At 37.5% G+C, this 26,697-nt stretch overlaps 1 protein-coding gene across 1 annotated transcript in view; it reads right to left on the bottom strand.

Moving 5' to 3' along the window:
• The window catches only part of Taf1 (TATA-box binding protein associated factor 1), an 818,869-nt gene that overhangs the window by 369,428 nt on the left and 422,744 nt on the right, over positions 1 to 26,697 (bottom strand). The window contains exon 19 of the mRNA XM_090374096.1: positions 22,157 to 22,287. Within this exon, the coding sequence (XP_090230222.1) occupies positions 22,157 to 22,287 (131 nt within the window). The remainder of the gene's footprint in view (positions 1 to 22,156; positions 22,288 to 26,697) is intronic.

Below are 26,697 nucleotides of genomic sequence, written 5' to 3'. Positions count from 1 at the left end.
TAGCCCTAGTTGCTTGCAATGGAACAACTATCTTTCCCGCTGCTAAAATTAATTCTTTATTTTTTTTTATAATTGTTCTTACTGTTACACTTGCAAGTCCTAAATTATGGCACACATCCGCTTGTCTTTGACCGGAATCGATTCGCTTCAAAATGTCTAATTTAATTTTCAAATTCAGTCTTTTTCTTACATTTATAGTCTTCGTACTGCGTCCAGCCGTTGTTGCTTTTTCATTCTTATCGGCCATTATTAACTCTTCGAAAATGTAACTACGTTGGTTGCATTAATTATGATACAATATTCAAGTAAACTGTCCGTTATGCACGATGTCTAATACTGTACTGAGTGATGACTAGACTTCGGATAAATGCATATAACGCAAATATTACGAGCAATATACGTGATCGTTTTTTAAAATGTTGATCTCGGAACTACATAACAAGTCACTGTACTGGAATTAAATTAGCGTGCGAGAAAATTTCACTGAGCGTGGGAAACGTTTTAATGCTGTTTTGCTATTCATTTTCAAGCTATCGACTACATCCAATGAAACGATTTCATTAAATATGCCAAAAATGCAATCTGTAAAAGAGCGTTATAGTGATCTGTGACAGCGTTATAGTCAGATACGGGTAATAATATATGAACAGCGTTATAGCGAATCAGCGTAAAGCGAACTGCATTATAACGGGGGCCTGCTGTACATATTTTTGCAAACAGCCCAAATCTCCATGGGTTTAATAAAATGATTAGGCAGTGCATATGCACTTCTTGATCCATACATCCAAATAAATCATCCAATCATCATGCATACAGATAAATCTAAAATTACATTTGGATTTCACTTAACACAATAGCATTAAAAATTTCCTGAAATTGTGGCAACAGCAATAGCACAGGTATCAATTTTATTTCATCATTTCTTAATGGACTGTAATACTTATTTTATATAAGTTTTAATTTTTGTTAAAAAAATTTAAAAATGAAGTGTTATTTATAATTTTCAAAAAAAAAAAAAATTCTGTTTGAAATAAAAATAAAATATCTTAGACAATACATAAACACAAATCTCTGCCTCTTCCATTCTCCTGTTTAAAAGTCTGATATGTGTGTGAAACTTTAAACTTGTGCACATGCATATATTTCGGCTTAACATTCACACAAATCCTTAACACACACACACACACACACACACACACACACACACACACACACACACACACACACACACACACACACACACACACACACACACACCGATCTAAGTTATTTTACTATCAACATATCCCAGGAGCAATATGGCCTTAGTTGCTAATGCTCCTAAAAACCAAATAACAAACAAACAACAAACAGGGAATGACCACCGCATATCCCCGGAGCAATATGGCCTTAGTTGCTAATGTTCCCAACAAACAACAAGAACATTCCCCTCACCAGTCTTGTTGTCCTTTTCTGTACTGATTCTATCCTAAAATGAAGCTTCCAACCTGTATGCAGTACTCAAGGTGTGGCCTAACCATTGCGTTATACAAAGGAATAATCACCTAATTATACCTGCTTGAAAAAATTCCTATATATCATTGACAAAACCCCATGACCTACTCTGGCCACATGTCTGCACTGCTCAGAAAAGTTCATATCTGACTGCACAATTACACCCAGTCGCTTTCATTCTCCACTACTCTTAGTATAACACCACCCAGTTGGTATGTTACTCTGGGGTTACTGCTACCCATATGCAGTACTTTGCATTTGTCAATGTTAAACTTCAGTTGCCACTTCTAAACCCATCTGCCCAACTTTTCCAGATCCTGTTGCAGCAGCATACTGTTATTACTATTATTAACAACCCTGCCAACCTTTGTATCATCTGCAAACTTTGACATTAAGCTTGGTATACCTTCATCAATATCATCGATAAATATACAAAAGAACAATGAGCCCAGCACTGTACCCTGGGGGGGGACACCACTAATAACATTGGTCCATTGATTACCACTCTCTGTCTTCTCCCACTCAACCATCCTTTTTATGCATTGTAGCAACTTATCCTTAATGCCATACTGGTCAAATTTGTACAGTAGTCTTCCATGTGCAACAGTATCAAAAGCTTTCCTAAAATCCAAATATATGATATCAAAATTATTTTTTGCAACCAGCTCCTTTGTGACCATGTCATAGTATCCAATCAAATTGCCAGATGTGCTGTGTCTGAATTATTACTGCAGTCTTGCCTAGATGATCCTGCAATGCTTATTTAACCAGTGATTCCTTTATTTCCCCTGGAACAGAAGTCAAACTAACAGGTCTGTAATTACTCGTGTCACCCTTTGATCCCCCTTTGTGAACTGGACATACCTTTGCACATCTGCAGTCCATTTGGGGTTTCCCCTGAGTCCAAGGATGCGCTCACAATTATGGCTAAGGGTTTGCTAACTTCCTTTAATATAACTGGATAGATCCCATCCACCCCAGCTGCCTTTCTTATGTTTAATTTTCAACAATTCTTACTCCACTTTGTCCTCAGTTATTACAAAATCATTTAACTCCCCATTAGAGTTTGATATTCTCTAATATTATTCTCCTCCTTGAATAACTCTTCATGTGTGAATGTAGATGCGAAATACTCATTTAGTTTGGCAGCTGTCTGAGAATGATCATCTACAGTCAGTCAAACCATTGATATCAAGTGGACCAATCTGATTCACCGCCTTTCTTTTATAGTTTACATAAGTAAAAATATCTTTGCTGTTTTTCTTTGCATCATTTGCCAAAGATCTCTCATAATCTACCTTCACTTGCCTAATCTCCTTTGTGACTTGATTACAGGCTAGCTTATATCTACCATAGGCTTCTGTGTCACCTGATAATTTATATGCATCTCATGCATTTTTGTTCTCTGCCAGGAGTCTCATTAGTTCATCTGACATTCATTTGGGCCTAAAGCTAGAACAGTATTTCTTAGTTGGAACAAAAAAGCCCAGTAGCTTCCAAGATTACTTCCTTGAATGCTTCCCATTTAGAATTTAGAATTTGCTCTTGGTAACAGCATCAGTTTGCCAGACTGTATAAAATTTAAAAAATCCCTGATACCACTGTAGTCACCTTTATGAAAGCAAAAAACCTTCCCTTTACCCCTGATGGTAGTTATATCATTAAGTAAATCCCACATCAGTACACTGTGATCACTGCAACCTAGTGGTTCCTCTATCTGGAAGCCTGTCTGCACTGCTCAGAAAACTTAATATCTGAGTGCACAATTACCCACAGGTCTCCCACCCCTAGGCAATCCACCCAGTTCACAGATGCCATATAGTGCCTTAAACTGTTAAAATCCTCTCTTCTGAAATAAAAATCAGAGCCTTTTCTTTTGACTACCTTTAACTACTTCATCTTCCAGCTGACAGTTGCACGATCACTTCCTGACAATGGTTCCTGTACTTTAAGCCCTGTTCATCTGAATCGTTAGTAATAATGTGGTCAAGAATATTCTCATTCCTTGTACTTTCTCTAACATGCTGGTACAAATAATAATCATCTAGTTTATTTGAACAACCTTTTCCTTCTTTGTGAATTTCCCTCCCACTTATTCCAATGAATCTGTGGCAGATAGTAACCCATAATAAGACGGTGAATTACGCTTGCTTGCCCATTCTATTTGCATGTAAAGACTCATGTCACATTCTTCACAAAACTTTCTGGTCTGTAGATTACTCCCACTCTCATTATTGGTGTGACATAAGTGCTGGTAAAGCAAAAATAAGTGGAGTGTGTTATAGGCCTAATGACCCTAATGAGTACAACGAACAATTGTACGGAGAAATAGTGGGCTAGTAAATCAGAATATCTTATAATGGAGGATTTTAATTTCCCAGATACTGACTGGAACTTGTGGATTGGTCACTCACACACTAGCAAGGCTTTTGTGGATTTATCAGATAATTGTTTTCTGCAGCAGCATGTTCAAGAGACAACCAGAGATGGTAATCTCTTGATCTGGTTATCAGCAGTGATTATTCATGTATTAAGAATTTGCAGATAAAGGAACCACTAGTGTACTGATGTGGGATTTACTTAAAGATATAATTACCATCAGGGGTAAAGGGAAGGGTTTTTGCCTCCATAAAGATGACTACAGTGGTCTCAGGCAGTTTTTAAATTCTGTACAGTGGGACCAACTGATGATGTTACCAACAGTAAATTCTAAGTGGGAAGCATTCAAGGAATTAATCGTGGATGCTACTAAAAGTTTCATACCGATTAAGAAATATTGTTCAAGGTTTAGGCCTAAATGGTTGTCAAATGAACTAATGAGACCCGTGGCAGAGAAGAAAAATGCATGGGATGCATATAAATTATCTGGCGACACAGAAGCCTATGGCAGGTATAAGCTAGTCTGTAATGAAGTCACAAAAGAGTTAAGGCAGACAAAGGCAGATTATGAGAAATCTTTGGCAAAGGATGCAAAGAAAAACAGCAACGACTTCTTTACTTATATAAACTCTAAAAGAAAGGAAAAACAGCAACGACTTCTTTACTTATATAAACTCTAAAAGAAAGGGGATGATGAATCAGATTAGTCCACTTGATGACGATGATTCGACTGTTAATGATGCTGCTCAGATAGCTAATAAATTGAATGAGTATTTTGCATCTACATTTACACATGAGGAGTTATTAAGGGAGGAAAATGCCAGAAGTTTATCAAACTGTAAGAGGGTGCTTAATGATTTTGTAATAACTGAGAGCAAAGTGGAGGAGAAACTGTTGAAGTTAAACATATGAAAGGCTCCAGGGATGGATGGGATCTATTCAGTTATATTGAAGGAGGCGGCAAAGGAATTAAGCCAACCTTTAGCCATAATTGGAGGGTTGAGATTCATAGTGGTGTAAGTCAGTCTATTCTGATTTTTGAGAGTAAGGTGTTTTGTGTTTGCATTCACAAAAAACACAAAAAATTTAATTTAATGAATTGTGATACACCTGGTTTGTTTGTTTTTGTTATTTGGTTTTTAGGAGCATTAGCAACTAAGGCCATATTGCTCCGGGGATATGCAGTGGTCATTCCCTGACCTTTCCGCATCCTCCGTATTTGGTGGTCATGGCTCGAACCCCGGTCGAATAAAGAAGCGTGTGCTACGCACTGCTGCTCCTGCCCACCTGGCTACGGAGGTGCTATGATACACCTGGAGGTTAAAAAAACTTTAAAAATTTACGAGCTTGATAATTTTTGTTAATATTCAATTTTTTGGTCAGCAGTGTTTTATATAATTGACTTACACCATTATGGTTCTACGTAGTTTACCTATTTTGAAATGGTAAATTACTGTAAGAAGATGACTGTGTTATCAAAACTATCCCTGTAAAAAGTTCACTATAAAAAAAAAATTTTTAAATCTTGAGAGTTGGCAAATTGGGAATTTTTTGTCAAAATAGTTAAGATTGTCTTAGTTGTTGTAGAATGATCATAAAAAAATCTAAGATGAACATAATAAATTTAATTATAATGTAAAAGATGGTCGCGAAATTAAAAAAAATTAGTTGACTTTTGTTGACGTTCTCGTTTATTTAAAAATGCAATTAAAAATTCATCATCAATAATTCGATAATCATAAAACACTGTCACCACAAACAAGCTACTGTTTATTCTTCATCCTCTTCTTCATAGTCAGATAACGGACCTAGATCATCAACTTTTTTTAAGCTTCTAATACCTTTAAAGATGGCATGGTGAACTGGAGGGATATATTTGAGAAGGTATAGCATGTCTCTTTTCTTTAGAAAGTTCAGCACTCTAGAAACATAATACAACTTTTCTTGTTCAGTACTTTTCAAGTTCTTATGTTGACCCTCCTTATTGGGTTTGACATTCAGTTTCCTGAAAGGGATGTGTTCATCCAATGTACACTTGTAGAAACACTGTGAACGGGTTTTTCTTTTTCACTGTATCTTCAACCAGTTAACATTTTTGCCTTCAACATTCTTCTTCCATTTTGTTGTGCCTTTTTCAAGAGCTTCTGTTTTCACAAAGTCATCTCATTGCAGCTTTACAACCATAAACCTATTGTGTCTTCTGGCAGACTTCATAGTATCATTCCATCCATCCGGAACATAGATAAGCTTGTTTTTACCAGCTTGTTCAATCAGCCTGTGTCATTTGGAAGGTAAAAGTGGTCAGAAACCATGAGTTTGTGGTCTATAACTTCAACTGAAGCTTCTTGAATCAGTTTCATTAACAATAAGGATACCCTGATGTTCTGATTTTGGCCAGTGCATCGCTGTATATCATCACATGTTTTTTTTTTTTTTTTTTTGTTCAACTTAATATGCTTGGTCAGGCAAGAAGCAATCTCTTGTGAACCTCTGGATGCAATGGTCTCAATTCCAAACATACATGTAGCCAAGGTTATTTGTGACATCATGCATACCCAAATTATAGCAGTACATATTGCACCTATAGTAGGCCTCAGAAACAGTCAATTTTGGGAATGGCAGGGCTTTTTGTAAATCTATTGTGATTGTATAGATGTCAGAATTTCCTTGTGCCTTTCCCCCATCAGCCCTTTAGTTGATTTCTTGCTTTTCTGCTTTCACCAAATGCAAAACATGTTGCCCCTCCAAATCACCTTGTCCTTTTCTACATCAATCAACTGTTCATACTTGCCACAGGCCTTGCAAGTGTCCTTTCAAGGAACGTGAACTGTCTTTGCTCACACCATTCACAATAAACCACATACATTTTTGTTATGTTCAAGTCAGGGCCAAGGAACTTCCTGTTTGGATTATCTTTTCCAGTGTAATGACTTTGAAATGCTAAGAAAATATTAATGTGATCCTTAAGTAATTGTTTTTGTTTGTCAGTTACCTTTTGTGCCACTACATGTTTAGCCCTTAAATCTTCTCCTGGAGACTTCCCCTTCCATACTTTTTCTAAAGCTCTTGTCACCCTTCCATCGGATACAACAAAAGTGTCGAGAGAGAATTCTTTACAAACACATACTGTGGTATTTTCTTTTTGAATGTCAGACAGATTTGTACATTGCTTTCCTCCCTAACTGCCATTCCAAGGCCACCTTTGCTTTACAGCTTCATGATGTATAAGACTGCATAAATATGCATTTTGTTGAGAAAATACAGCCATGGATATAAAATTATCAAATTGCTTTCTCCTTTCCTCTTCTGTTAAGGACTCTATGCATCTTTTTTTAACAACCACAATCTAAATTTCTAAAATGCTTACACTCAACTTGTGTTCCTTTTGAGTTCACATACGCCTGACCTGAATTGTGAAGTCTTCTGGCTACAGCTCTTTTTGACTTTTCCTTTTACGTTTTCTTAGTCTGAAGGAAGTTTCCTGGAATGCTTCTTCTACTTGGTTGGCCTTTTGAAGTGCTCCATTTATTGAGATTTCAACTTAAAAGACAATTCCAATTATTGAGATTTCAACTTAAAAGACACCTTGCTGCATGAAAACGTGAAATACGAAATATGAAAAGACATCTTGATAAAACAATACAAACTTGAAACATAACCACCATCATACAAATTGTTTAGGAACAGAATGGTGTAAGTCAGACTTACTTCACTATGATTTTAAACCTTTTCCTTATATTGTTTACTATTCAAAATAAGTGCTGGCATCTCTTGGTTAGAACTGCAGCTCTGACTTACTTTGCTAAGAAACTAAATAGTGGACACCTAGAGAAGGCGGGAAATATGAAAATCTCGTATTTATAAAATTACTGACTTAGACCACTATAATTCTCAACACCCCAATTATGAGAGCATCATTGGACTCATGGGAAGTCCCCATGGACTGGAGATGTGCAAATGTATCCCCAATTCACAAAGGGGGATCAAAGGGTGATACCGGTTTTTACAGACCAGTTAGTTTAACTTCTGTTCCGGGTAAAATAATGGAGTCACTGGTTAAAGATGCATTGCAGGGCCATCTAGACAGGACTGCAGCAATAATTCAGACAGCATGGGTTTGTTAAAGGAAAGTCTTGTCTGGCAAATTTGATTGGATACTAGATGTGGTTACAAAGGAACTGAATGCAAAAAATAATTTTGATATCATATACTTGGATTTCAGGAAAGCTTTTGACACTGTTGTGCATGGAAACTACCGTACAAATTGGAGCAGAATGGTATTAAGGGTAAGTTGCTACAATATATAAAAGGGTGGTTGAATGGGAGAAGACACAGTGTGGTAATCAATGGATGCTGCTCTTCGTGGACTAATGTTATTAGTAGAGTCCCACAGGGTTCAGTGTTGGGTCCACTGTTTTGTATATTTATCAATGATATTGATGAAGGTATATCAGGCTTAGTGTCGAAGTTTGCAGATGATACAAAGGTTGGCAGGGTTGTTAATGACAGTAATGGCAATGTGCTACTGCAATAGGATCTAGAAAAGTTGGGCAGATGGGCTGAGAAGTGACAACTGAAGTTTAACATTTAACCCCAGGGACTCATATCTGGTGAGTATGGGCTTGGCACACCCAGGGTCCTGAGCTGGATATCATCATTCTTCTCTTTCTTGGTGATTCCCTTCTACGTCTCTCTCTCTCTCTCTCTCTCTCGGGGTAATTCAGAAATTTTTTTTTTTGTCTAGTGCAGCATAAGCCTCAGGCTTCTTTGCACATTATGGTTAATAATAATAATAATAATAATAATAATTGACAAATGCAAAGTACTGCATATGGATAGAAGTAACCTAGAGGAATGTACCATCTGTGTGGCACTACACTTAGGGTGGTAGAAAATGAAAAAGACCTGGGAGTAATTGTGTAGTCAGATATTCTGAGCAATGCAGACAGGCTGCCAGAGCAGGTCACGGGGTTTTGTCAATGATATACAGGAATTTTGCTAGCAGTGAAAAGGAGGTAATTATCCCTTTGTGTAAGGCAATGGTCAGGTCATTCCTTAAGTACTGTGTACAGGTCGGGAGACCTCATTTTAGAAAAGATGTAGATTTGCTTGAGCTTGTACAGAGAAGGGCAACAAGATTGGTGAGGGGAACAAAGGGGGGATCCTCTTAACAAGAGAGGGTTAAGTTCTGGAATTGTAGTGGCTGGAAACTAGGCACCTACGAGGTGATCTGATTGAGGTGTATAAGGCCTTGAATGGGTTTGTTATTTTGTTTTGTTATTTGGTTTTTAGAAGCATTAGCAACTAAGGCCATATTGCTCTGGAAATATGCGGTGGTCATTCCCTGACTTTTCCGCATCCTCCGTATTTTGTGGTGACGGGCTCGAACCCCGGTCTAATCAAGAAGCATGTGCTACGCATTGCTGCTCCTTCCCACTTGGCTATGGAGGCGCCTCCTTGAATGGGTTGATCATGCTGAATTCTGATAGGATTCTTCCACTTGCTGAGATTACGAATCTAAGGAGGCATACACTGTGCTGCCACTTTATTAGGTACATCTACCTAGTAGCATGTTGAGATTCCTTTAGCCTTCAAAACAGCCTGAATTCATCTGGGCATGGATTGAACAAGATGCTGAAAACATTGTGCAGGAATGGAGTACCATGCAGACAGGAGTGTGTTACACAGTTCCTTGAGATTTAATGGAGGTGTAGACCTGCAGCATACAGCCCTTTCCAGCTCATCCCAAAGATTTCATAGTGATTCAGGCTTTCTGCACCGGAGCATTATCCTGCTGGAAGTAACCATTTGACTGAGGATAAACTGTCAACATGAACAGATGCACTTGGTCTGCAACGATGTTTAGGTACGATGTGGCATTCAGCCATGAATCTATGAGTATCAATGGATCCAACGTTTGCCAAGAAAACATTCTCCACACCATAACAGTGCCCCCCCCACCACCTTGCACAGTAAGTCATCAGACATGACGGGTCAACGGATTCATGTTGTTTTCATCAAATTCTGAGCCTTCCATCAACATGATGCACCAGGATCTTCGATTCGTCAGACAAAGCAACTGTTTTCCAATCCTCGATAGTCCAGTGCTGGTGCTGCTGTGCCCACAGGAGGCATGCTCTCTTGATAACAAAGGTACGCGATGTGGTCGTCGGCTGTTGTAGTCGATTTGCGACAATGTGCGACTAGTGGTCCGTTGCAATATTTTGTCCTGCGCACCAAGGTTGTATTCTGATGTGATGTGCGACATTGTGGACTGTCTGTTTGCTTGCACAATTCTAGCCATCCTCTAGCGATTGCCCTACACGTCCAAATTTAATCATGTCCAAATTACTGTTTGCCAATAGTTTTGGCCTTTCAAATCCAAGCGCTCTTATCCCCCCCACACGAAAGATCGAAATAAATTTTTTTTTTTAAAGTCCTAGCCACTGAAATCTCAGGAAATTAGGTGGCAGGACCTGCCAGAGTAAATAATTACAATGCTAGTATACCTGGCCTGCCTCCACGGGGCTGAGTGTGGACAATGTTGGGCCTCAGCAAGGGTCCAGCGGCTAAATGGCCCAAAGAACAACGGTACATAACACTATACGTATACAATATCCACACACCTTTAAATCTCTGGCCTTTCCAGTGAACTGGCACACCTACAATGAAAGCAACGTGGAGATGGGGGAACCCCTGGTGCCGCTTGACACTAAATACACTCTACTGTCACCAACAAGTCATTCTCTTCCACAGGAGTGCCATTGAGAGGATGTTTTCTGTTCATTGCACCATTCTCGATACACCCTTTAAACTGTGGTGCGTGAAAAGTTCAGGAGAACTGTCATTTCAGAGATGCTTTATCCAGCATGTCTTGCACTTACTACCATGCCATGTTCGAAGTCCGTTAGATCACTCCTTTTCTCCATTCTTGCTATGGTTTGTACGCTTAACTGATACTAGAAAGGTTGTTCTGCTGCAGTTATATCCGCAACAGTGGTCATGCGGCTTGCAACGTTGTGGGACAAACCATTTGTATGCACAGCAGGGGTGTACCTAATAAAGTGACAGCACAGTGTAAATTCAAATTGAGGGAAGACAGCTGTAGAATAGATGTGTGGAAATTTGCTTTTAGACAGCAGGTGGTTAATTGCTGGAACAAACTTCCATATGTCGTTGTGGAAGTTGATAGCTTCAATAAATTCAAGGACGAACTGGACAAACTTTTAGAGAGAATGGTTGTGTGAATTTTTTTTTTTTTTTTTTTTTTTTTGGCTGATAACATAAGCTCATACGCTTGCTCTTTCTTGCCTCTATCACATTGCCTCTATTACTATTACACACAGATTTTATGCTGGCAGACAACTTCAGACTCAACAAAAGCTCTTTTCACACTCACACTTCTTTTTAAGAAGCATGACTTCTGCACCCCTTCTATCTTCCCTAAATGCATACCGTAGTGGAATTCATCATCACCAATTTCCACATGGCACCATGTTTCTGTTAGCCCTATAATATAAGCATTAGTTGTGGTAACCAGGAGTTCAAATTCACCCAGTCATTTTATTGACAACACTTCTGACATTATTGTAGACACAACTGAGATTAAGTAATCTTCTACAGTTTACTACCCCGAAACACCCCCTGAATTTATTTAAGTTTGCATCCCCAGCTATATCTTCCCTTTCATTTGAAACACTGCCACCCTCAGAACATCTTATCAACATGAGCTGTTGTGGCAACAACCAAGAATTCATGAGGTGAGTGCAAGAATTACTTAGACCCATATCATCAGATAAATTTGTGGACTTCAATTATCCTTTCCCCCCCCCATCTAGTAGTTTCTCTGAATCCTTAGGGTATGCTCAATGATACTAGCAAAAATCCTTGCACCAACTTTGTTCAAATTAATACAGTCTCTACAAAATAGATTGCTACTACCTATAACTGTGGGACACACTGATAAAAATCCCCCCCCCCACACACACACACAGCCTTGCAGATTCCCTTAAGTCTTGAGTTAATCCACAAGGCTTTCACAGCATATAGCCCCTCCTATTGTTTCTGGGCAGAATTGCATACATACACATTATGACCTAACACACGGCATTTTTTCAGCATAGTAGTTCAATATTTGTCTAACAAAATGTCAGGTTGCATTTAATATCGTTAGTCCCCACACAAATAATAATTCTCTCTTTAATTCCCTTAAAATCTGACAATCTGTTGCAACATCATCAATTGTTGCTCCTGGCAAACACACATCCTGTTCTAGACTACCTATCTCTATTAAAAAATGTTACCCATTTTCCTGATAACAGTCTTCCAATAAAACTAGATCATCTTTGACCAGAGCAATCTGAACTTGACTATTCTTTTCTGGGTCCCGAATCTGGGGTGTATCACTTGGCAGGTCAGGAGATACTTGAGTCCATGACAAGCTCTCAGTTACATCTGTTTCTAGGGCAAGCACTAATTTCTTCAGTCACTCAACTTCTTCCCATAATACACCAAGTTGTAATTTGAGATCGGTATACATTGGTTGCAAAGAAAAGAATTGCCAGATGGGCTAGGTCTGTCTACTACACCAGACTTAAAATACATACCACAGGCTGTACAAAGTCAAATGGAAATGCCTGCAGGCATTTTCATTTGTTTGAGTCCTGATATCCCTGGACTGTATCATAAATGGATCTTGTAGCAACCATAATTTAAGTAAAATTTGAACTTTACAGAGATTATGAAATTAAAATTTACAATATATTACAGAATTTATGTTAACAAAATATCACAGAAATTAAACTGTTGACCAAATTTAAATCACTAAAGAAGTTAAATTTAAGCTACTGAATGGAAGTTATGAAATTCCAGCCAAAATATCAATAACAAAGGCTATCTGCATATTAAGCTGTAGCTTTCCAAATACTTTACAAATTTAAACTTATGATATGCTATCGAATTTAAATTAACAGAGTATTACAGAAATTATACTGCTGACAAAACTTTTAACTACTAGAGAAATTAAAGTTAAGCTACCCAGGAAAGTTCTGAAGTTCCTGTCAAAATATCATTAGCAAAACTATATGAATATTAAGCTGTAGCTTTCCAAATACTTATCTAAATACATAAACTAACCTATGTGACTATAGGAATTCAAACTATATATTAACTACAGTTTAGTATATTAAAATAAAAAATAAATTAATTAAAATAAAATTATTTCAAAAACTAACCTCTGATTAAGAATGTAAGAAATATACAGCCACACGCTGTTGCCTCAATCCCAGAATCCTTATGACTTTATGACCAATATCAAAATGATGAAATGTCAATATCAAAATGATGAATCCTTATGACTTTATAACCAAATCATGGGGGTCCTGTATGGATGAAAATCTGGTTTGGCAAACAGTGCCCATTCTTTCTGAAGCCCATTAAATTTAGGTTCATCAAAACAGGAGTTTACTGAGTTTTAATTTTAAGTTAAGGCAAATAAAGTAAATGCACCTGCTTTTCATTCATAAAGCCTCACATCTGCAGCCATAAAAGCTGTGTTGAGTACAATAAAAATAAATCACTGATGATATTAAGGAATAGAATGAGGCAGTATGAGAACAATCTTTTATTCCTAATGGCACAGATTATATGATGAGAGCTTTGTTAATGTCTAGACGTGAGGAACTCTGCAATGCTTATGGTTAAAATATTTCTCAGTATGGCATAACCTTGTTGGCAAACTGATTTTGTTTAGCAGAGGTGGAATTCATTTGAATGAATTTCATCTTTCACTTTTTAAGGTCACTTAAAGTCCACTTTTAGGCTAAAGTCTCCTCTGTGACATTAAAAACAACACTTGAAACCTTCTTTTCCTAGGGATGAAATTAGGAGAGCCACTGGAAAGATACAGATACAGGTCAGTGGCACAAACTAAGGTTACACCTGCACACTCCTTGAGAACAACTCCCGGGAAGAAAAAGCGAAACAGACATAATTAGTACCAATATTTACAAGCCATAAGAGAAGATGTAGTTCTAAGAGATGTATCTGTGTACTAAAATGTGAAAAAAAAAATAAATTAAATCATAGATGTTTTATAAATTCACAAATAATATGGTTTACTTCATGATTAGGATCAGGTAAAGTATTTTGTCACTGATTCACTAGAATCAGTGATAAAATATTTAACATTTCTGTTAACTTACAGAAATGCTAAAGAAACAGGTCACAAGTCAACAACAAACAAAGTAATGTCATAAAATGGTTATGTGATTGCTGAATCATCGTAACCACTTTATCAGGTATACCTACTCTTTTTATAATGATGCTAAACGCAAAATGTGTCAGTGATAGCATAAGGATAAAGGAGTTTTCCTCAATGAAACAGACATAATTAGTACCAATATTTACAAGCCAGAAGAGAAGATGTAGTCCTAAGAGATGTATCTGTGTACTAAAATGTGAAAAAAAAAATAAATTAAATCATAGATGTTTTATAAATTCACAAATAATATGGTTTACTTCATGATTAGGATCAGGTAAAGTATTTTGTCACTGATTCACTAGAATCAGTGATAAAATATTTAACATTTCTGTTAACTTACAGAAATGCTAAAGAAACAGGTCACAAGTCAACAACAAACAAAGTAATGTCATAAAATGGTTATGGGATTGCTGAATCATCATAGCCACTTTATCAGGTATACCTACTCTTTTTATAATGATGCTAAATGCAAAATGTGTCAGTGATAGCATAAGGATAAAGGAGTTTTCCTCAATGAAGAAGAAATTTCCCTCTTTCTAACACCAATATGACTGGACCACTTGATGGGAAGGTCTTGGGACACTGGCATTTTCTAGAGGCTGGAAGAGTTGACAGTACTGGTTGTGATCAAATAACCTGTAGGTCGTCCGTAGCCGAGTGGGCAGGAGCGGGAGTGCAGTAGCACACGCTCTTTGAGTAGACCGGGGTTCAAGCCCCTGACTGCTGAATACGGTCGATCTGCCAACCCGCACTGGACCAGCGTGGCAGATTATGGTCCATTTTCCCTTAACATGAATTGTTGAGGAGGCTTCCATCCTGCAGTGGGTTGATAATGGCTGCACTTTACTTTACTTTTTAACCTGTAGGTTTGCCATTACACTATTTGTTTATTGTTAACTTTTGACGTGTTTTTTCAGTCTTTTTGTTTCTCATTTGTTTTAATGTATTTTTTCACAGATGAATAATAGTAATTATTATCTGATGTGTGTTCATGAAAAGTCTGTAATTTAGTTTTTAATTGAATACAGCTATTCTGACATTTATCCTGTGTTTGTGATTTGTCTCCAATAGCAGTACGTAAATTACTGGGTAACAAACCATCAAGAAACCAGCATTACTAACATATAGTGAGAAGGGCCTTTTTAATTCTAAAAAAATTAACTACATATACAGAGATGCAAGGAAGGTAATAACAAAGAACACAAATTTGAGTTCCTGGTTAAGTCAGCAATGATTATGTAGGAATAACTGAAACATTGCACCACATCAGGATTCTTACAAAATTCTATCCTCAAATAGGGTAGAAAAAATACCAAATTAAATCATAGATGTTTTATAAATTCACAAATAATATGGTTTACTTCATGATTAGGATCAGGTAAAGTATTTTCTCACTGATTCACTAGAATCAGTGATAAAATATTTAACATTTCTGTTAACTTACAGAAATGCTTATGGTGTGAAGGGGAATGGATGGAAGAGTGGATATTAATGATGCAGTGGCATCTAGAGCCATAGTGTGAAAAGTCCAGGAAGGGGGGGGGTAAAATCATTTAAAAGTGGTAGTTATTTACATTATTTTTCGTAATAAACATTATTACAATATTTGCATGATTACATAATTTTAAGCAATTCAAATTAACATTATAATCCATATTATCCACTAAAGCAGAAAAATAATTATAGTTCAGATAAAGAAAACTTTTTACATTGTACACAATGATAAATTTTTGGTAATGGAGTACAAATACAAGTGGCTACTAGGTACTGAAGTTTTTAACATAGAAATACAGAGCAACTGAACATACAGGAAATCAATGAGTGAGAAAGAGAGAATAGATAAAGAAAGAGCCAAGAAACAGTACATAGTTAAAGGATCATTTTTTCCAAACCATACAAAGGGTACTAGGAAAGTTTTGCAATATGACGCAACAATGAATCACAGGAAGCTGCTTGTTGCTGCATGTTGAGACATGTTCATACGTGCATAGTAGCCGCCGCGCCAAGTCGATGGGCTCAGTTATTCATTAGTAGTGAGAGTGTAAAGTGCTTGCGATGGCATCGTGGTCACGAAATGAGATAAGGACAGTTTTGCGGTATAATTTCGTGCGTGGTTTAACCATTTTTTTTGATTTGATTTGAGTTTTATTGGCGCATAAGCAGCTGAGGCTATAATGCGCCAAATACCGGTCATATGTAAAAAAAAAAATTAAAACATTCAGTGACCTAAGTAGTTAGGCCACCATGTCCAGATGTATAATAACAAAGATATAAAAAAATAAATCAATAAAGACGTAACAATAACATAAATTTTAAATACAATTAAAAACTTTTATCGATTTAAAATAGCTAAAAACAGCAGACACGTTGTCATTGTCGGATAAAATCTGACTGAGTGTATACGGCTCAGTCAGATGGTTAAAAGCGGTAGAACGAGTGCTGCTAAAATCTGGACAGTCAATTAAAAGGTGTCTGATCGTTAAAATTGTGCCACAGGACACACACATAGGAGGGTCATCAGCCCTCAGGTTTAACCATAGACCAGTGCTTAGAAGAAATGACTCTTGCACTAGATGATGATTGTCCACATCGTACAACGATATTCAGGTGGTATAGAGAATTCCAAAGGGGAAATTTCACTCTGGAGGATTCTGAGAGGCCGGGAAGGCCACGAACGTCAGTTACGGAGGAAAACGTTACTGCTGTGAGGAAAATGCTTGACGAAAACAGGCGAGTGACCTACCAACAGATAGAGGATACTTTGGGCCTAAATGCACCAGCAATTCGTTCGATTCTGCAAGATCATTTGCACGTGAAGAAACTTTGTTCTCTCTGGGTACCGCATCAACTGACTGAAGAGCAGATGACACGACGTGTGACTTGGTGCCGGGAGATGTTAAAAAAGTTTGATAAGGGACAATCTCGGTATGTGAACAACATCGTGACAGGTGACGAGACTTGGCTGTACTATTACGATCTGCCGACCAAGGCTCAAAACAAAGTTTGGGTCTTTGATGATGACGACACACCCGTAATTGTCAGAAAATCCCGATCTGTAAAGAAGAAAATTCTTTACAGATCTTTATGATCTGTAAAGATCTTTATCATATCTTTACAGATCTGTAAAGATCTTTACAGATCTTTATGATCTTTACAGAAGATATTTTTCAAATCGAGTGGAATTGTGGAACGTGTCGTTTTGGACACACAGAAGACAGTCACAGCTAAGTGGTATACTGAACAATGCCTGCCTAAAGTCATTGGATCTATGAAGAACCTGCGGCCAAAGTCAAGAATGGACACCTGGTACCTCCATCACGATAATGCTCCAGCTCACCGCGCCAAAGCCTGCACCGAATATTTGACCACGACAGGACTGAAACTTCTCGAGCACCCTCCCTACAGTCCAGACCTTGCTCCCTGCGACTTTGCACTGTTCCCGCATGTGAAAATGAAGCTAAAAGGGAGGCGGTTTTCCAGTGATGAGGACCTTCTACGGGCTTGGGACAATGAGTGTGCTTTACTCCCTAGTGAAACTTGGCAGAACTGGTTTAAAGATTGGTTTCGGAGGATGGAGAGGTGTATTGAATGTAGAGGAAATTACTTTGAAAAAATTAAATAAACAAAGCTGTATTGCAAAACTTTCCTAGTACCCTTTGTATTAAAGACCACATTACATTCAACATAATGAAATTATAATAATTATAGTGTATTCAGGAGAGGTGGAGGAAAGAGCAGGAAAAGGAGGGTATATTTCCTGAAAGCAATCATATCACTTATGAGGTCTGAGAACACACAAGTGGACAAACAGTCTGTGTGACATAAGAAGACTAGTGGTAAAGGAAAGATAATTGTGGGAATTTCTTGCAGGTCACACAGCTGGTAAAACTATGATAAAAATCTCAACTTAATCCTTTCCAGAGTGTCAACCATACAAGCTATAGCTCTTACAAAACCCGGCAATAAAACATTTTAATACATCAGAACATTTGATATATTTTTGATACCAAGAGGATAATATTTTGTTGGCAAATTCCCCTATAATTAGAGTTTTGTAAGTGTGTTACCATTTACAGCAGCATGCACATTTTCCTGATGATAAATTAAACCTTGAAGACCTCCATCACCAAGAAGTGGTTTCAGGTTTGCATCGTGTACCCTTTTCACACAACACTTTAATTTCATAAAGGTTTGTGGACACAATGTATTTACATTATTATATATTACCTGTGTCTACAATTATTTAAAAGCATGGATAAAAGAATGCAGCACTTACTGGAAGATTTTCAGAAATTTTATATTTGAATAGAAACATTATGAGAAAAGAATTTAAAACATATATAGAGAAAAAAAATTTTTTTTTTTAATTTAATTTTGCTTAGAGTACATTTTTTTGCGTGGATTAACGGATTGCAAAATTATTCAATGTGATGGTTTATTTTTTTAATGAAAAGTTGGAAAACTTATGATTTTCTTTTTCTACATGATTATACAATCTGTTATTAGTTCTACTGGGAAAAAAAAAGTTACAATCATAAAATATAAATAGGAAATTTCCATTTTCAGAGTAACTTGTAAAACTGCGAAATTGTCACAAGAGACAATTGGTCATAAAGGGATGCCCGGTTTATGTACTTTCAGGAGTTAAGTTTCGGGCGTCCATAAAACTGGACTCCCGAAACCAAACCCAAAACTTAATCTGCCTACCCAAAGAAACCTCCAACGAGATCTGCTTCAAGGCCGCATCAATCTTGCAATGTTTTTGTCCTATTGCCTCTAACCTCAACTGCCACCAGCTTACCGCTCTCAGTTCACTTAGGAGGGATGACACCACTGTCATTCTGCAGGTAGACAAGAAATATTGCACTGTAGTTCTAGGTTGACAAGTACCACGATAAAGCCCTGTCCCTTCTATATGACGCCAATGTTTATGAACTGGTACATGACCCTCCCATCAAGGTCTTGGAGGGGTGGGAGGCCAGCATTGAGTTTGGTCTACAGATAGTGCAAATCTAAGGTTTCAAAAACTACACATTGGCAGCTGCATGCATCCGGTAGTCACCTTCCCCAGTTTTATGGACTCCCGAAAGTACATAATCCAGGTGTCCCTTTATGATTATTTGTCTCTTGTTGCAATTTACCAACATATAAACTTTCGAAAAATTTGTCTCTAAACCTCACCTCACCTCTCTGAAGACCAAGCCATGGCCTACTTTGATGTTGTCTCTTTGTTTACATCAGTTCCTGTTCAACAAGCTATCACATGTGCAAGATAACTTTTAGACAGTGACTTCACCCTGCCCAATAGAACCTCACTATCTGCATAGGACATTTGCACTGCTTTCAGCTTATGTTTGACCGGCAGTGTAGTCATGTTTGGTGACTCTCTCTTTAGGCAGATTCAAGGAACAGCCATGGGTGCCCCTGTCAGCTCAGTCATGGTGATTATTGTCATGGAAGAACTGGAGGGCTGCACATTCTTAAGCTTACTGTTTCCCATCACCTTCTGGTGTCGTTTCTGAGCCCCGGGGGGGGATGTCTTTTTGTCATCATCCCCCTGGGGCTCAGAAACCCAGCTTTTGTGGTACCTCAACTCCCTATTGCCCTTCATCAAGTTCACTATCAAACTAAAGTTGGACAATGCCCTTTCTTTTCTGGATGTTCTAGTGTGACACGTGGGCTCACATTTCAGAACCTCAGTCTATCGTAAGCCAATGTGTACTGGCCAATTAACCAACTACAAATCAGCATACACCCCCAACCAGCTTCTCAGTACTGCACATGCCCTATTCACCTGTGCCTGGACCCATTCCAGCTCCATAGACAACAGGCACGATGAAGTTTCGAAAGTGAAAACAGATCTATCTAACTGTGGCTACCCTGCCTGTGCCCTGAACAAATGCGATCTGCCCGTGAGCTTGCCGCACACCCCAGAGCCTCCAACAATGATAACATAATCTCGACCACCTTTATCCCTTATTATCCTGGCATCTCACAATGCCTCTCTAACATTCTACAGGCTCAATGGATGAAATGTTTACAGATTCCTGAAAAAAACAGATCCCTTCTCTCAAGGGTAAAAACCCCTATCCATTCCTTGTTACGCAGCAACTTGGTATATATCACATTGCCTACCGTGACTGCGGTAGTTGCTACATCGGGGAATCCACCAGGAAGCTCCAAGACTGGATCTCAGAACCTGAGAGAGCCAACTGATCTGCTGATTCCAAGCACTCCACGGTCGCAGAGCACTATTGGTCTTCTCAACCTGACTTTGACCCATGGCATGATATCGATATCGTCAACCACTCACACAATTATCATCAACAAGCATGGCTTGAATCACTCCGTATATCATTTTGTCATAGTACTTTTAACTGCAACAAAGGCATGAGTATACATCCAATCCTTGAGGCAGTTATCCTGCAATGTGATAAACATTGGCACGTGTCCCATGTGTGCGCCCTACATTCGCAGCTACAAGCATCTAGTTCTAACCAGTGATTGTCTCTATTGTTGCTTGCACTCATGTCACACTTTATTTGCCTTACATTACCACGCCTGGGCATTCTTTGTTTCATACTAAGATTTATGTTCAAGATGATGAAGAGTCCCTCAGACTCGAAAGCTACTTTGCTTTATTTTATTTAATTTAATCCATTCATTTAGTTTACATTAATTTTGTACCTGTAGTTTCTATTAAAGGTTACTACCTTGTTTGTACCTGCAATTTCATTATTATTTATTATTTCCGTTCCTCCGGTGGAGAACAATATTCATACTTTCTATACTATGGATCCCGGAGCAAGAGGCCTATTTAGTTTTATAAGAATCTTAGCATGAGAAACAAATATAGGATCACAGGGATTACGAGAGAAATGAATTTCTTGAAATTTACCTTCCAACTGTAAATGAATGAAAAAAACTACTTTCTAAGGTGACTTAGGTAGGAGAGTCTTGCAATATTCAAAGCAGAACTCTGAATATTGCAAGGGAATAATATAAATGATTGGGAGTTTTTATTTTAATTTTATTTATTTATTTTCTTGTTCTAAAGTAGAACAAGAAAATATTCTAAAGTTATTCAAAATTATTCTAAAGTAGAATAATTTTGCTCCCTTTGCCAAGAATAATACTAATAACCCCATTAATCCCTGGATCACCCCTATTCTATGGCAGCAGTCAGTTGGCTTAGAATTAGCCTTGAAATCACCTCCTGGCCCATTAGCTGCAATAATGAATTAAAAGAGTGTTGGTTTAGCGACAAAATAGCACAATCTAAATGTTATCAATTACTGAAGCAAACTGAATGTCTTGGTGAATTATGTGCAAACAATAATGCTTGGAAGGCCTCCGTAGCCGAGTGGGCAGGAGCGGGAGTGCAGTAGCACACGCTCTTTGAGTAGACCGGGGTTCAAGCCCCTGACTGCTGAATACGGTCAATCTGCCAACCTGCACTGGACCAGCATGGCAGATTATGGTCCATTTCCCTCAGCATGAATTGTTGAGGAGGCTTCCATCCTGCAGTGGGTGGATAATGGCTGCACTTTACTTTTTTTACTTAAGTTCTTATTCTTAACAAAGATGGATAGACGTGAAACTATCTAGTTCTGGAATGCTTATAGCGGTTAGAAAAAATATCACATAGCAAGGGATTACTTTTTATGTAATACTGACAACACAGCTCTAATGAAATTGGTTATTATTTGAATTCCCTATTTTCATATACAGATGTAAAAATTAACGTTTTTATTATTATTTTTTTTTAATTACATATTAAAGAAGTGCCATTAGAAAGAAAAATCTTATATATTAAATAAAACATAAATTTGGCAGCTTTTAGTTTGAAGAGTAAAAATTAAAGAAAAAAAATTTCTTTCATAACAGACTTAAAGGTAAAACTATCAAAATTATAATAAGAGATGTGAGCACAGGTTTTGTGTCATTATGATAACTGATTCACAAGCCATCATATAACCATAAGACTATACAAATAAATTTAGCTAAATGATATTAAGTTACCTTCAACCTTTGCTCAGAGGACACCATACTATAATAAGCACAACACTGTTCTGGTGAAACTACAGCTCTGATTTCCTCTTCTGTTGGTAATCTGAATTCAGGCTTTAATACCCACCAGTTGGAATCAGTACCTATGATATTTATTAATATTAATCATACAAAAATTATACTTCATATAAATAAATACTAAAGTTTAATGGCAAGAATAAGGGAATCCCATCAATTATAGCTTGTGGCAGAACAGACCTAAACTAATATGAGAATAGATGAGAGAAAATTTGCTTTCAACCAGAAAATAATTGATGTTGAAAAGTAAACATTTATTTTTAACATCAAACTTATTTTAAAAATATTTCTTGACTAAATGTCTAACAGTATGAAAGATATTTTTTATGCATGGATACTGCACTTCCACCGTTTCTACTACCCAGGTAGTATTCATGCATCATTTAATTATATCTCATCAATATGAGATATCTAATTATATCTCATCAATATGATAAGAATATCTTCATCACAATGAGTTGCCGAGGTATTGCACTGCTTTGAATAAGTAACACTTCACCAGTGGAGAAGTATAATGTTACTTATTCTCGACAGATACCACCACCCAGACTAGATTCATTCATTCTGAATTCATTGTTCATTCATAAAACTGAAAAATAGCGCAACTTCAAAAAACTTTACTTAACCTTACATTTCTCAACATATAATAAAAATTGTCTAATAAAATAATTCCCATTTTTCAGTTACTTCAATCCATTGTTTCCTAGACATGTTGGACAGACAACTTTAATTATTTAATTATATCTCATATTATCTCATCTCATGTGGCATTGGAGGCAAATTGCTGCTATGGATAAAGGGATGGCTGAGTGGGAGAAGACAGTGGTAATCAATGGACACTGCTCTTTGTGCACTAATGTTATTAGTGGAGTCCCCCACAGTTCAGTGTTGAGTCCATTGTTGTTTTATGTATTTATTAATGATATTGATGGTATATCAGGCTTAATGTCCAAGTTTGCAGAGGATGCCAAGGTCAGCAGGGTTGTTAATGACACTAATGATATTACACTACTGCAATGGGATCTGGTAAAATTGAGCAGATGGGCTAAGAGGCAGCAACTAAAGTTTAACATTGACAAATGTAAAGTACTGCATATGGGAAGCAGTAACCCCAGAGTAATGTATCAATTGTGTGGTACTACACTGATAGTGGTAGAGAACGAAAAGGACCTGGGGGTAATTGCACAGGCAAATATGAAGTTTTCTGAGAAGTGGAGATGGTCTCCAAGAGTAGCTCATGGTGTCTTGTCAACGATATACAGGAATTTTTCTAGCAAGGATAAGGAGGTGATTATCCCCTTGTATAAGGTAATGATCAGGCCACACACTGACTGTATATAGGGTCTGGAGGCCTCATTTTAAGAAGGATGAAGAGCTGCTGGAACAAGTACAGAGAAGGGCAACAAGATTAGTGAATGGAACAAAGGATTCCTCTGATGAAGAAAGACTTACGTTTTGCAAATTACAGTGTCTGGAGACTAGGCACCTGCGAGGCGATCTGATTGAGGTGTATAAATCCTTGAATGGTTTGAGCATGCTCAATGCTGATGGGATTCTTCTCTTGCTGAGAAGAATTACCTGAGAGGGAATAAATTCAAATTGAGGAAAGGTAGTTGTAAGATATATGTGCAGAAGTTTGCCTTTAGCTAGTGGGTGGTTGATTGCTGGAACAAACTTCCATCTGTTGTTGTAGAAGTTGATAGCTTAAATGGATTCAAGGCAGATCTACACAAACATTTAAAGCGAGTGGTGGGCGAAATGCGAAGGTTTTTTTTTTTTTTTTTTTTTTTTTTTTTTTTTGCTGATGCTATATAAGTTTGCTTTCTTGCATCATGTGCCTTTACTAATGCTAACCTATGTGATCGAGACCCACTAATCCTACTGGGTCTCAATCACATAAGTTGTCAGTCCAACATGTCTAGTAAAGTTTAAAAGACAACAGGATTCCCAGAATGTTTTTATACAATGTCCATTGTTTCCTATGTACAAGTACATAATATACATTACGAAAATTTGGTCCCCATTTTAAGTGGAATTTTCTAGAACCAATTATCCTCAGATAACAAGGACCCCCTGTTACCTGCTCAACAGGGTACCTGCCCACCCGCCGATGAGTAAGCCAACAAGTTTTGAAACGGTGCTGTCTGGATGATGGTATCCTCCACTGAGAATAAGTAACATTAGTCTTCTCCACTGTTGAAGCGTTATTTATTCAAAGCAATTCAATACCTCGGCAACTCGTTGTGAAGGTATTTGCAATATGAGCTTTAATTAAAAAATGCATGAATACTACTTGGGTAGTAGAAATGATGGAAGTGCAGTACCCATGCATAAATAACATCTTTCATCAAGCTTATTATTTGGAATAACTGATGCTGAATGTCCAACCTGTAATCTGGCAAGTATGACTTCTTCCATCCTATTCCCTCTTAGGTTTGATAGCCACTGCTTATGAGCATTGATCATTCTTAATCTGGATCAATTTATTGCTTTTGTGTTCCTGCCATACGATTAGCCATTTTTTTCTACTGGTAAATTGCTTGATAAGTTTGTAATCAATGTAAGGTATCTGATGTCTCATGGTATGAGAATGGCATTCTTTACAGCAGTCTGCTTGCTTGTTTCCTGTGATTCCAACATGACCAGACATCCAACAGAAGATTATTTTTTGCCTGTTTGTATGAAGCTGCACTAACTTTACTGGACTGGAAAGAAGTTAACACTGAACAGCAGATACAGCACTTATGAAATCAGTAAAATCATGGTTTGACAGTATAAAGACTGTTCTGCATTCTCTAAAACCATCAGGATAACATACAATTCTGCATTGTCAGTGCACTCCAAAGCAAGCTGCTGAGACATTGTAATGTCTGGTAGAACTACAACTGTACCAACCTTAGTGTCTGTCTTGGAACTGTCAGTGTATATTTTGGTGAAACTGAAAATTCGAAAACAGTAAGTTGCATGGATTTGTTAACATTGAAATTTGGAAGTGTATCTTCTTCCATTGTTGGAAATGGTTATCAACATGTGCCAAGGGTATTTACCATGGCAGTGTAGTTGTGCTAACATCTGGAATTATGTTATTCATATTTAGTCTCCAAAATGCATTTAAGTTTTGTAACCTAATGCCACATGGTTTATTTTGATACAAATTATCCCATTTTGGCGTGGGCAGGCATTGCCATTTGGGATGATGTGGAAAACTTCTGATTTTAGCTGCACAGTTTAATATCAGAGCATGCCAGAGAAGGAGAAGTGGAGGTTCGTGTACTTATGTATAAAGATTCTTAGCTGGTGATGCACGAAAAGCCCCTAGTGCACTTCGTAGAGCATTGTGATGTATAGGGTCAAGCTATTTTAGTGCACTTTATCTGGCTGTGTCTGGCTTTATCTGGCTGGCCAGCCTCCGTAGCCGAGTGGGCAGGAGCGGGAGTGCAGTAGCACACGCTCTTTGAGTAGACCGGGGTTCAAGTCCCTGCTTGCTGAATACGGTCGATCTGCCGACCCGCACTGGACCAGCGTGGCAGATTATGGTCCATTTCCCTCAGCATGAATTGTTGAGGAGGCTTCCACCCTGCAGTGGGTTGATAATGGCTGCACTTTACTTTTTTTTATCTGGCTGTGGCATATACAGTGGTTCAGACAAAATTTAATTCATAATGGTGTGTGATAGTATGTAATGATCTGCATCCCATGATATAACAGAAATTACTAAAAGTAGATTTAGTTTCTTTAGACAGGTTGCATGGATATCCTTAATATGCTACAGAAAATTTTATTTTTTATCCATTATTAGACCAAGAAATCTAATACTATGTAGAAAAGTAATTGGATGAGAATCAAGTTGTAAGTCTCGATCAGGATGTAATTTACATTTTCATTATTTCTTATATTTACAAGGTAATTTTACTAACATCAGTCAAATTATTTTCTAGCTATAAATTAACCATTTATGAAGCATTAGCAGCAGAATGGTTTAAACAGAAAACACAGCTTTCAGTCCTTAATGCTATATTGTCCGTATCCTTTTCACTAATGTGGAACTTGAATAATATAAAATTTCCGACACATCTGAGTTGCACCACGGGAGTTAAGACTCATATAGTAGACGCTTGAATTTCCGGGATGGATGGTAAAAAGAAATTCCTGGATAATCGATTTCCCAGTTAATCCCAAAATACAGTAAGCCCCCGACATATATAAGAGATACGTTTCAGGACCTCTTACGTAAGTCGAATTTTACGTAACTCTAGAATGACTAATAAAATATTGCTGCTATATCCCTAATAAGCCAAAATTACAAAAACCACAATGTCCTCAGAAGAATGAAGAAAAATAGTTATATATTTTTAATTAGTTCAATTAAAAACTTTATCTGGGGAACAGCAGTGAAGTAGCCGGAGTGGCACATAAGAAAAGAAAACATAAAAGGAAGAAAAAAAGCATGTTATTGTACTGTAAAAACTGATATG

The sequence above is a fragment of the Mastigoproctus giganteus genome, chromosome 5, assembly GCF_048544385.1.
Source record: "Mastigoproctus giganteus isolate SK-2022 chromosome 5, ASM4854438v1, whole genome shotgun sequence".
Classification (NCBI taxonomy): domain Eukaryota; kingdom Metazoa; phylum Arthropoda; class Arachnida; order Uropygi; family Thelyphonidae; genus Mastigoproctus; species Mastigoproctus giganteus.
The sequence above is the reverse complement of the archived record's forward strand: the minus strand, read 5'-3'. Positions and strand labels throughout refer to the sequence as shown.